General features: G+C 45.7%; 1 protein-coding gene across 3 annotated transcripts in view; it reads right to left on the bottom strand.

The window, feature by feature from the left end:
* Positions 1-13,678, bottom strand: part of LOC105467586 (potassium two pore domain channel subfamily K member 10) — a 165,324-nt gene that overhangs the window by 71,579 nt on the left and 80,067 nt on the right. For all 3 annotated transcript variants that reach the window (XM_011717307.3, XM_071099759.1, XM_011717306.2), the window contains one exon: positions 9,033-9,382. In XM_011717307.3, the coding sequence (XP_011715609.1) occupies positions 9,033-9,382 (350 nt within the window). The remainder of the gene's footprint in view (positions 1-9,032; positions 9,383-13,678) is intronic.

Raw genomic sequence — 13,678 nt, 5'->3', positions numbered from 1 at the left:
CAAGGACTGAAGTGAGCCAAGGAAGAAGCCAGCCTTCCAGGGAGTGAAATAACCTCCTCACTCTGAAGGGATTAGACCAACCTGCTCCCAGAAACATTCTCCAGAGAGAGAGGAATAGACCCCTGTCGTTTGCTTTACGGCAAGGCACTTAGAATGAAAAATCCCATGTCCTTCCCGATGGGCGCCTCATCCAACCCTAAACCCACTCCTGTGAAATGCTACTCCCTTCAGCGAGGCTATGGCCAGAAGAAATGGCAGCCATGAGACCACTCGAGCTCCTCTGAAGACACTCAAGATCTTAAAACATCTGGGATTGTTTCATACCCTGAAAAAAGACTGCTGCACATCATCATCCCTGCAAACCGAAGCATTCATTCTTCACTTCCCCGTCAGTCAGTGAGGGCTCCTCACGATTTTATTCTTTGAGGATCACAAAAGATGAATGTTTTGTGGCTTTCTCCAAGACTAGTCAGTACAGAAGCTTCTAGGACAATTGCACTGGGAACGGGGAGATAAGCAATTGTGGCATGTGAGGATGTCAAAGATAAAGGCTTTCTTGGGACAGAGTGACCGCCAAATCAAATTCATGGAAACCTCAACTTCAAAACTACATTTAATTTACTTTATTCTACTGCCAAAGAAATGCGAGTACTCCAGGTACAATTATCTTTTGTCTACTCAGTTCGCTTGAGAGAAGACAGACAGATGGGGGAAGGAAATAGCGTTTCCTAAATGCCAGTGACATGCCAGCCACTCTGCTAGGTTCACTCACTCCCCACAATCATCCGAATGAGGACTGTGATCCCTTTAATATGAGGAGGAGCCTTAGGTTTAGTGTCGTTAAGGGACCAAGTCTATCTGATGTAATGTCCATGATCATTCCCTTTCTAACGCACCCTTTCTTTGAAAATACAATATTCCCCATGTGGAGTGCCATAGCACCATGCCAGACAACCCAGTTTTCTTGAATCACGTTTCCTTCTCCCTCCAGCCTTTTCCTTGGAGTAAAAGCTTTACGAAGAGGTCTACATGTCAGTGAGGGGATACTCACCATTGATGCAAGTGAGCAATATGGCACAAGGGTTCCGTTGTGTGGGCTCTGGAGTCTGGCTTCCTGGGGCTCAAATCCCAGTTTAATCGCTTATTGGCTGTCTGGACTTGGACAAGTTATTTAACTTCTTGGGATTTATTTGCTCATCCATAAAATGAGATGATGATGATAGAACCTACTTTGGACTGAGCATGGTGGCTCAAACCTGTAATATCAGCACTTTGGGAGGCCGAGGTGGGAGGATTGCTTGAGGCCAGGAGTTTCAGACCAGCCTGAGCAACACAGTGAGACCCTGTCTCTACCAAAAAAAAAAAAAATTAAAAATTAGCTGGGTCTGGTGGTATCCACCTGTAGTCCCACAAACAGACAGTGTCCATCTCACGGTGGAGAGGCCTCTGACGACTTCAGTAACTTGCTGGAGGCAGGGACTGAAGTGAGGCAGGGAAGAAGCCAGCCTTCCAAGGAGCAAGATAACCTGCTCACTCTGAGGTGATTGGACCAACCTGCCCTCAGAAACATTCTGAGGAGGCTGAGGCAGAAGAACTGCTTGAGCCTAGGTGTTCGAGGATACAGTGAACCATGATTGCACCACTGCACTCCAGTGTGGATGACAGAGAAAGACCCTGTTTTTAAAAAAAGGAATAAAAACAGTACCTACTTTGTAGGCTTCTTGCAAGAGTTAAATGAGCTAGAGGATTCAAGCACTTAGAACAGAGTCTAGAGGAAAGTAAACAATCAGTAAGTGGTAGCTCTATTTTATTATTACACCAGCTCTGTAGGAAGTTTCCCAGTTACAATCGCCTGCACACTCCCTCACATCTCAGAGGTAAGATTCTAGAGATGGATGCATCTTTTGTGTCCTCTATGAGCTGAACTGCTGAGCCCCAGCTCGGGTTAAGCAGCTTGCCCTAGGACATCAAACTCAGTCCTAGTGGAATTGGGATTAGCGTCATTGTCTTTGTTCAGAAGCATCCTTATTAAAGGGGCCTGGCCCTTCCCCTAGAAGATCCACACACCTCATTAGGGTTTAATCACAGTCAGGCATTGGGGATTTAAGCCCTTTCACTCGGTCACACCTTGGAATCAATGGTCACTCCACTGGTCAGGTGACCTGCTCCTTTGAGGCTGCCTGAGCCCACTGGGTCCCTCAGATTCTCTGAAACTGTGTCTCAAACCAATCAGAGAAGCAGGGGGAACAGAGATCAGTGGAGCCGGCCCTAGTGTCTACTTAATAAATGTGAGACTTAGAGTCTCCGGTAAGGCTAAGGATAAAGATGACATTCTAGATGCCCACAGTAAACCCTCTCAATGGAATAGAAACTTGCTGTGCTGAAGCCAGCTCCAGCCACAAAGACAGAGCATCATGGTGTAGGCAGCCCAGCCCAGCCCTCAGGGAGCGACTTCTGTGATGGACACTCTGCACTTGAACAATAGAAATAAAATTTGTCTATTGGAAAATGTAGGGTTTGAAGCCCAAGGGGCATTTCAGACACCTTCTTCTCTTTTCCCTCAGCAGAACTCAACAATGCTCATCATTTAAGAGTTTTCTGGTTTCTTTTTTTCTTCCTTCCCTAGCAAATAAGCAGCAGCAATAACAAGAGCTCAAAGTTACTGAGCTGCTTTTGTTCAATCCTCAGAGCACCCTAACAGGTAGACACTATGATCAGAATCTCCATTTCACAGAAAAGCAGTGGAGGCCAGGGGCGACTGTGATATTTGCCCAAGTCACACAGCTCATTAAGTGGTATAGCATTTAATGCGGGGAGATTAACTCCAGGGTCTTGGGGGCTACAGGCCATGCAGGGATATGAAGCACATAGCAGGCACCCCAGAAATCTTCGCTGAATGAGGTTTGAGTAATTTTCAAGTTTTCTTTGTCAACTCTTTTAAATATAGCCTTTTCTCTATCTCTCAGCATCTCTCACCTGTGATGTTACAACATTCTAACTGGTCTTCCTTCCTCTAATTTCTCCTTCTTCCAACCCAACTTCCTCATTGCTAAAAGGTTTTTTCGTCAGCCAATTTCCACCTTCCAATCCTCGCTTAAAGCTTTCAGTGACTCGACATTCCACAGCATAAAGGTCCTCTAGGCACCTCCTCAGTCCAGCTCCCACGAACCCCTTCCCAGTGTCATTTCCACGTGCTGTCATACTTCTCAGTTCAAGCCATTCTAACCACCTGCAATGCCTCAAATCTGGCACTGATTAGTATAACATTCTTGTCACCACAAACTTGTTAGCATTTTCCCATGGGCCACATGCCAGCCATCGGGATACCCTCCAACCATGGCCTACCCAATGAATCCCTCCCAGATTTTGTGTTTCTGTTCCAATGCATGGTGGTTCAGCTCCTGGAATATGTGGTCAGACTGCCTGGCAGTAAACCCTGGATCCTCCATTTCTAACCAGGTGACCTTAATCCATCATTTCAGCTCCTGCTGCCTCACTTCCTCATCTGTATGTGGGCACCAAAGACTATCCTCATAGAATAGCTGTGGGGACTGAAGGAGATAAATAACCACAAAATATCCTCTGAGCTCTATTTGCCTCACTAGGGCTCCATTTTTTTTTGACATCTGTCAGATAGCTCTATTCCAACAGATTTTAATTATTGGCTTACATGCCTCTTCCTCCAGTGCTTCTCAACCTATTAGCATGTTGAACTGGATAATTCTTTGTGGGAGGGGGGTCTATGCTGTGCACTGTAGGGTGTCTAGCAGCAACCCTGGCCTCTACCCACTAGATGTCTATAGCACCTCCCCAGCTGTAACCACCAAAAATGTCTCCAGACATTGCCAAATGCCCCCTAGAGGCAAACATCCCCTCCCCAGTGGCCCCACCCCAGCCCATTAAGAACCACTGCTTGAAACTCTGAGCTCCCTGAATAATACTAAGAACAGTAGCAGCAATAGAAGCAGCAGTAATAATCCTTTTGTGAGCACTTACCATGTGCCAAGCACAGTTCAAAGCCTTTCTCATGAATTACTGCATTTAATCCTCTCAACACCCTGAGGCCACATTCTATATTCTATTGTGAAGAAACAAGAGGTGAGTCACTTGCTCAAGGTGTGTCTTCTTTTTTTTTTTTCTTTTTTTCTTTTTTTCTGAGACAGAGTCTCACTCTGTTGCTGAGGCTGGAGTGCAATGGTGCGATCTCAGCTCACTGTAACCTCCGCCTCCTGGGTTCAAGTGATTCTCCTGCCTCAGCCTCCTGAGTAGCTGGGATTACAGGCACTTGCCACCATGCCCGGCTAATTTTTGTATTTTTAGTAGAGACAGGGTTTCACCATGTTGGTCAGGCTGGTCTCAAACTCCTGACCTCGTGATCCGCTCGCCTCGGCCTCCTACAGTGGTGGGATTACAGGCATGAGCCATAGCACCCGGCCATGTCTTCTTTCTCTCCCCAACACCCGGCATGTTACCTGATACAGCAGGAGTTCAGCAGCAATTCTGAGAACGAGTGAATGGATGGATGGATGAATGAATGACTAAATGAATGGATGAGAATGTCCCCTTCATAAGAGCAACCCATCTTTCTTCACCTTTAGGGACAGTGGCCCACCACTGTCCTGTGGAGTCCGACGGTACCCCATAAAGTGGTCTTACTTGTCAGAAAATCCCTCCCCACTATGACTCTAAGAGCTACGGCTCTTCTAGGCTATGCAGGCATTTTGAGGGCATCGTGCTGTTCTGGGTACTCTATTTTGGTTATTAATAATATGAAGTACACATTCCAGCTTGGCTTTATGAGGGGTTCACTCAATCCAGCCAAGAGACATGACAAAATAAATCCTTTCCATCTACTTTCTACCCACCGGTCACTCCTTTCAGACTTGGGTGAGATACAATAGTACTTACTATCTTTCCAGCTTAAAACACAGCACACTGAAAACCCTTCTAGATGTGAAGAGAGACTATTTTTAAATACTGTGTTTCTTGTGATCACTATTTACAGTGCTGCTCAGAGGCATAAAGTGTGAGAAAGCTCCCTGGTCTGTAAGAATGGACACTTTCATCCTTGTGAAGGTATCAGTGAACTGAAGGGCAAAACGTAATGATTTGGTGCAATGATTTGACACAGATTCCGCAGTTAAACCTGCTTAACTTATATTGTGAGAAAAACTGTAGATAAACACAAGGATGAGTCTTTAAGTCATAATAGATGGAAATCTAAAAGCATCCCAGATCCACGACTGATGCTCAATGTGTATAGGGAGAAGAAACAGAAATGATTCCTGTTAGGCAGCCAGGAACTCTAATGATTTATTTATTGAGACAAGGTCTCACTCTGTTTCCCAGGCTGGAGTACTATGGCACAATCATGGCTTACTGCAGCCTCGACTTGCCGGGCTCAGGTGATCCTCCCACCTCAGCCTCCCAAGTAGCTGGGACTACAGGCATGTGCAACCACACCCATCTAATTTTTGTACTTTTTTGTACAAAACGGTTTTGCCACATTGTACAGGCTGGCCTCGAACTCCTGGACTCAAGCAATCCATCCGCCTTGGCCTCCCAAACTGCTGGGATTACCAGCATGAGCCACCACACCTGGCCATCTAATACTTTTTGACTACTAAAATTCTGGAAAGTGTTGGATATGGTTTAGATTTATGTCCCTGCCCTAATCTCATGTTGAATTGTAATCCCCAATGTTGGAGGAGGGGCATGGTGGGGGCAGATTTCCCCCTTGCTGTTCTTGTGATGGTGAGTGAGTTCTCATGAGATCTGTTTGTTTGGTTGTTTGTTTTTGTTTTTGTTTTTGTTTTTGTTTTGAGACAGAGTCATGCTCTGTCGCCTAGGCTGAAGTGCAGTGGTGTGATCTCGGCTCACTGCAACCTCCGCCTCCAGGGTTCAAGAGATTCTCCTGTCTCAGCCTCCCTAGTAGCTGGGACCACAGGCGCACACCACCACGCCTGGCTAATTTTTGTATTTTTAGAAGAGATGGGGTTTCACCATGTTGGCCAGGCTTGTCTTGAACTCCTGACCTCAGGTGATCTGCCCACCTTGGCCTCCCAAAGTGCTGGGATTACAGGTGTGAGTCACTGCTCCAGGCCAAGATACGGGTGTTTAAAAGTGTGTAGCATCCCTTTACTCTCTCTTCCTCCTGCTCCAGCCATATAGGACATGCCTGCTTCCCCTTCTTCTTCTGCCATGATTTTAAGTTTCCTGAAGCTTCCCAAGCCATGCTTCCTATACAGCCTGTGGAACTGTGCATCAATTAAACCTCTTTTCTTTATAAATTGCTCAGTCTCAGGTGGTTCTTTATAGTGAGAATGGACTAATACAGCATTCAACATAAAGCACATGTTTAAAAGAGACTGGAGCCTATTATAAACCAAGACCTCCTTAAAGGGCCTGTAGACTATTTAGATGAGAGAGTGTACAGTCAGTCCAACCTTGCTTTGACTGCCAGCTCTACCACTTCAGTGGTTGGAAAGTTCCTCTTTAAGGAAACTGATGTCTCCTCCCCTGTAAAATGGGAATCATGATATAAACTTAAGAGTGTTGTTGATAAGATTAAATGAGATAATGGGTATATGATGCCCAGCTCATAACAGGTGCCTAATAAAGAGTAGCTTTTTAAATTGTTATAAAATTATCTTAAATGCACACACATGTGTGTATGTGCAAACACATTCACACAAACACACACATGCACACACCTATCTCATTTCACAGAGAAATCTTTGAGGTCAAAACAGGGCACAAGTCTTAATGGCAGCATCAGAATTAGGACCTCCACGGTCCCCGATCCTGTCCTTCATTCAGGTCTCTGAGCTCTCTCATAAAGAAGAGGGTTAAAGAATGGGAAATCCAGAAATGTTGAACTAATCAACAAATGCATGGATAAGCTCACATAGGTTGTGACATCACCAGTGTTCTACAATTTACTTTGATATCTTGCTCTAAAAACATTTATCTATTGGGCAATAATTAGAGGCAAAGCAAAGCATAGGTCACACATGGAGGTAAAGATAAGACAATGCATTCCTTTTCTTCAAGATCTTACGGCCTAAAGAAGGAAAACTCACGCACGATACTAGATTCACTTCAGATCACCTATCAGGTTATTATTACATGTCTTACAACTAATTAAAAAGGATCCTACCCCATATCACAACAATGTGTATAAGTGTAATTATACTCCTACTTAAAACTACTCCAGAATTGTTTCTTCCATTCTCTATAGCATGCTAGGCTTTAAATCTGGCACTGATTAGTACAAAAATCTCATCACTGCAAATGTGGTAGCATTTTCCCATGAAAGAAAAAAAGGGATGGGCGTGGTGACTCACACCTGTAATCCCAGCACTTTAGGAGGCCAAGGCAGGCAGATCACTTGAGCCTAGGAATTCAAGACCAGCCTGGGCAACATAGTAAAATCCTGTCTCTGCAAACAAAATACAAAAATTAGCCAGGCATGGTGGCACATGCCTGTAGTCCCAGCTACTCGGGAGACTGAGGCGGAAGGATCAGTTGAGACCTCGATCAGGAAGTTGAACCTGCAATGGGCCATGATCACACCACTGCACTCCAGCGTAAGTGACAGAATGAGACCCTGTCTCAAAAAAGAAAAAGAAAACAAAAGACAAAGCCATTCGGAGAACTGACTCCCTATGCAACAGTTCTATGAAATGCTACCCTTGGATTTTTAACATTTTATTTTTTTGAGAAGAATTATAGGGCATAGTTATGAAATCATATTTACTCCCAGGAAGGGAAGAATTTGTATTTCTACTTATTTAAGAGTCAAGTCATTATTAAAACTAACTGACAAGAATATGATTGCTATGAAGGTGCTAGATCATAAGTAGCATCAGAATTCCCCTACTCTGTTGGTATGGTAGGAAATAAATAAATACTAAAACAGCGCAGACTGGTGAATCCTACACTATCTTGGATTGTTGCAGCCACTAGAATTTAATGTGCATCATCCCAGAGCCAGAAGGAATGGTAAAAACTGTCTTTTCCATCCCTCCACCTTCCAAACTTTAGAGCCCCCAGAAAGATGAGACTCTCCCTCACATTAACCCACTCTTTGTAGTTCAGCAGGGTGTCTGGGATAGAAAGTGCAACTTCAGCCTCAGAGGCAGCCTTCCTCCTTCAAGTCCAAGATGAAGCCCTCCAACAGGTCTCTCCACCATTTCCCTTTCGTCCTCATGGGAACTGCTTTTCTCTTTGGCTTCCCGGACTTCTCAACCGTCCTGATCCAGTCCCTCGCACCGCAGCCCTCTAGATGACTCTCTGGCTTTCCTATAGCTCCTCACTGCCACAGGCCACCCCTGTGAAGCCCATACCCGTTGCCCAGAAGTGTTGCCTTGCTTCTTTAGGCTGCAGTTCAAGTTCTCTGCTTCCATTTTCCTATGAATCTTTTTTCCTTAATATCCAGGGTACATAAAGGCCTTAGTACAGTGCCTGATACACAGTAAGTATTCAAAAACAGCAAACCTGATGATTACTACTACTGTGATCCATATTATTTCATCCCCATAAATCCACTATAACAGCTGTCTCAGGCCACTGACAGCCTCTTCACCCACACACCTGGTGGCCTCTTCTCTACCTCATCTTCATGGACCTTGGACAGGTTAATATATCCCTGCTTATTCTAAATCTGCATATTTAAAATTCTTTCCTTCTTTGGGTTCTATCCCAGCATTCCACAGAGAGTTCAGAACCAAGGAGTTAATCAGCACACACAGGTGGGCTTGAACTTGAAAATCCAAAGTCCATTGTCCTGCTGCCACCTCTGACCACTCATCCAAGACAAGATGCAGAACACAGACCCTCCTTCCCCCACACTGTCACATGCCTCACTATCGCTTCTTGGAGGTCTCAGCTCACATGTCACCTCCCCGGAGAGAACTTCCATGACCACCAGGAGCCTCTCAACTGAAAGCAAGACTTGAGACCCAGAAGATAAAACCAACACTGCCATCCACCCCACCAGTTGGTCTAAGGTCGACTCACCCCCTGCTCACCTGGATCAATGTCTCCAGCTCCTGGGGACTCACACAGACATGATCCCGCAGGAATTCTGCCTTCTCCAAGGCAATGGTATTCTTCTGGCTGCTCTCAAAGGGCTGCTCCAATGCCCGGAAGACAAGACCGCCAGTGACGAGGTAGACCACCACAACCACAAAGATGGCAACCACCGTCTTCCACTTCATGACGGTCTGCAAGCCCCCCTGGGAGGTGCCTTCCATCCTGGCTACCACTGTGGCTCGGGAGGAAATGGACAGGCGCGGAGTTGGAGTTGGAGCCGGAGCCGGGGGTTGCCCGTTAGTGGCACTCTTGGGCTGGCACACCGGTGCTGCTGCGGGAACGGCCACTGAGGAGTCAGGGTGGGGGATAAAGAAGAAGAGAGTTTGTTTATAAACAAATACAAAACATGTCAGAAACAAAGCACCGATGTCTTCTTTGAGCCAGCTTTCAAATGTGAGGATGGAACACTGGGTCACCAAGCCTGCGGTTAGGAAATGTGATCAGTTGCTAGGTACCCATTTGAGTTCTAAAAGATAAGCACCAGGAGTCCCAGTTAAAAAAATAATAATAAAGTATAAACTGAGTTAGAAATGCTTACATTTTTCTACAAGGGTCCAAATTGAAAGCTGTCTCTCTGTCATTTGTAATTCACCTCCTCCCTTAGCTTCCTTGTTGAAACAATGTGTAAGAAACACAACAAATCACCAGATTTAAAAACAAACATGTTGTTGAACTTGGAGAGGAAGTAAATAGGAGAGGGCTACCCAACTACTCTATCTAAGTACCAAGGGGTGGTGATACCAAGAGCAGAGAAGAGATGAACGTCTAGAGACTTAAAAAGTCCTCTTGTCACAAAACAAAGGAAAAAAGGATGAGCTTGTTATATCTTAATAGAAGATGTGACTTAGGCATAATCACTCCTGATCTACTAGTAATATAATTTTTCTTCTATTGTTTTCCAATAAGATGTCATTGGAAAGAAAATGTTTCCTGGTTTTTGAAACACATAGAATTCTCTAAGGTCCCTGTTCTCGGTAGGGTAATTTCATTACTTTGGAAATAAATAGGGTCAGCTGGAGGCTTTTCTGCGATGGCAGGAAGTTTGGGGTTGTGACGCACACGCAATGCTATCAGGCGTCACAGAAATGTCTCGTGCAACAATGAACGGCCATCGTACTTCGGTGTTTTTCTCCCTTTATTATTCCAATTCTTATTATAGTCTCTGTCATGGTGCAGGCTGGCTGTTGTGTAAAGAAGGTATTAGGAGATGATAAACCTAATTACCTAAGTGGGGTAAAGAGCTCCACTCCAGCGGGGAGTTGAACTGATCAATCACTGTTGGAAAAGTCAAAACGCAGGCCATGTTACTCCCTGTTCAAACCACCTGGCTGTAAGGGTGGTGGCTTAGAAGAATCTAAGTTTGTAAACATCTGCCTCTCCTCCTAGGCCCTCGGAATCAGTTTCTCTCTTTGGAAACCGAGCTGAACGTCCGTCTTTTATGGCGTATGATCCAATCCAATAAAATCACTCCATGTTAAATTTCCCTCGGATTTACACAAACGCAAAATTGTCTGGAATCTTGATTGAAAGAGCTATACGTTAGAATCAACAACCTGGGCATTATGCTCTTGCTAACCTTTCCCCAAAGACGCTGCATTCACTTTCCCCCTTGCTCCTGTTGATGCTGAGGTGAGCCTTGCCTTGGGTGGCTTTCTTTTACCACTGCCCACATCTCCCATTCATTCTGCCTCCTCACTGTATTTCATCCCTTGGGCCTTCCCCCACCCCTGTGGCCAGCAGCCTCATCCTGCCCACCATCACATCTTGCCTGGACCAGCCCAGCAGCCTCCCAAGGGGCCTCCCTGCTTACATGTGTATCTCGTTTCTGACCCAGAAATCTCAGATTAAATATCACTTCCGGGAGCACCTTCTCTCTTCCTGCCTTGGAAGCAGGTAGAATAATGGCCCACAAAGAGGTCCACATCCTAATCCCCAAGACATAGATGGATGTTATCTTACATGGCAAAAGGGACTTTGCAGATGTGATTAAGAATGTTGAGATGGGGGATGACCTTGGATTACATGGTTGGGCTCAATATAATGACAAGAGTTCTTATAAGAAGGAAGCAGGAGGTCACGAGAGAGAGGGGATATGAGGACAGAAGCACAGGTTGGAGTGATGCAGCCTTGAGTCCAGAAATGTGGTCCTTCTAGAAGCTGGAAAAGGCAAGGGAAGGATCCTCCCCTAGAGCCTCCTGAAGGAACCTGTACTGCTTACCCTTTGATTTTGGCCAAGTGAGGCTGATTTTGAACTTCTGACTTCCAGAACCATACAATCATAAATTAGTGTTGCTTTAAGCCACTATATGTGTGGCAATTTGCTGTGGAAGCCCCAGGAAACTAATCTTCCCTCCATTAGTTCAGGTGTCCTGATATGGTTTGGCTGTGTCCCCACCCAAATCTCACCTTAAATTGTATTCCCATAATCCCTACATGTTGGGGGAGTGACCCAGTGGGCGGTAATTGAAGCATGGGGGCAGGCTTTTCCCTGTGCTGTTCTCATGATAGTGAATAAGTCTCATAAGATCTGATGGTTTTATAAAGGTGAGTTCCCTTGCACATGCTCTCTTGCCTGCTGCCATGTAAGATGTGACTTTGCTCCTCATTTGCCCTCCACCATGATTGTGAGGCTTCCCCAGCCATATGAACTGTGAGTCCATTAAACCTCTTTCCTTTATAAATTACCCAGTCTTGGGTATGTCTTTATTATCAGCAGGAGAACACACTAATACTTCTCCCTTGCCCAGCACTCACTGTGCTGTGCTGCTCATAGAGCCTGTACCCTTGTCCAGCACTCCCATTAGACAGAAAGCTCCATGAGGGCAGGCACCCTGTCTACCCCTCACCTCTACATCCCTAGTGTTTTGCACAGTGCCTAGCACATGGTGCGTAGACAATCAATGATGGTGGAATAAGTGAATGAAGGGTGGAAGGAATGCTGGCACATCCAAACCACACAGACAACGTGGATGAGCAGCGTCAAATGGCAAACAGTTTGGCACTCCAGCAATACTGAAAGCAGGTCCTCAAACACAGCAGTGCTCCGTTCACACCTCCACACCTTTGCAGGTGTTGTCCTCTCAGCCAGTTACCCCTTCCCCACCCTCATCTGCCTGGAAAACTCCCATCCTCTTCAGTCTCAGCCAAAAGCCACCTCCTCTATGAAGTCGTCCTGGGCTCTTCCAGGCAGGCTCAGCGTGCCGGTCTTCCCCACTAGCCTACCGGCTTCTTGGAGTCAGAAAGTTCATCTTTTAATCATTGGATCTCAATTTCTTGGCATAGTGCCTGGCATAGAGCAAATGTTGTTTTCTGGTGGTGGTGATAATTCCTTCACACAAAAGCCCCATCGGAATCACCAGCACTCTCAAAAACAAACATTCATGCGGCCGGAGGTGGTGGCTCACGCCTATAATCCCAGCACTTCGGGAGGCCGAGGAGGGCGGATCACGAGGTCAGGAGATCAAGACCATCCTGGCTAACACGGTGAAACCCTGTTTCTACTAAAAATACAAAAAATTAGCTGGGCGTGGTGGCGGGCGCCTGTAGTCCCAGCTACTCAGAAGCTGAGGCAGGAGAATGGCGTGAACCTGGGAGGCGGAGCTTGCAGTGAGCTCAGTGCCACTGCACTCCAGCCTGGGCGACAAGTAAGACTCTGTCTCAAAAACAAACAAACAAACAAATAAATAAATACATTTATTTAATGCTGAATGGGCACAAAGGGGTGTGGTATGGTTGGGATAAGGCACAGTCCCTCCCAGCCTCAGGGGCTTGCCAGTCAGCTTAAGGAATGTGCTCCACAGCACCAGGTAACCAACATTAGCTGAAAGCTACATCAGCCGATATGCAATGGCATAAGCATGGAGGTGAGTGGAGGCTGGTCTCCTCCACTGGCCTGCATCATGGATGCTTCCCAAGCTTCTAGCACCCCTGAAGCTGGGCAGAATTGGGGTTGAGAAAGGTCTCTTCAGGCCAGGTCCTGGTGCCAGTTTGCTAAAAGACTGTTCATGAGGGCAGAGTCTGAACAGAATCCACCCATTCCTGAGCTTCCAAAACATCAGAGCAAAAACCAGAGTTTTAGTCCCAAACTCATCAGTGACTGCATGACCTCGAAACCGTCACCTCGTTTCTCTGTTTGCTTACTGTGACATGTGAATAATAGCAATCACCATTTTTTCTAAACATCCACAGGGTTCTCAGGAAAGCAAATGGTCTACTGGCTGGAGTATATTTGTAGATATCAAGAATACAGGCAGAGATCTCAGAATATTACAAAACCTTTTGTGCATTTCACTAAAGATCGAGTTGGTTGTTTTGGCAAAGAAGACTGCACATCTCAATGGCTAGAAATGGATCTGGATTGTGCTTAAGTTGGATAAATTTTTTTCTTTTCCTTCCTATTGTTTTTTTTTTTTTGAGATGGAGTCTTGCTCTGTCACCCAGGCTGGAGTGCAGTGGTGGCATGATCTCGGCTCATTGCAACCTCCACCTCCCAGGTTCAAGCTACTCTCGTGCCTCAGCCTCTCAAGTAGCTGGGACTACAGGTGTGCACCACCATGCCCAGCTGATTTTTGTATTTTTAGTA

The sequence above is a fragment of the Macaca nemestrina genome, chromosome 7 (genome assembly GCF_043159975.1).
Source record: "Macaca nemestrina isolate mMacNem1 chromosome 7, mMacNem.hap1, whole genome shotgun sequence".
Taxonomy (NCBI): Eukaryota; Metazoa; Chordata; class Mammalia; order Primates; family Cercopithecidae; genus Macaca; species Macaca nemestrina.
Note: the sequence above shows the minus strand (reverse complement) of the source record. Positions and strands in the feature narration are given on the sequence as shown.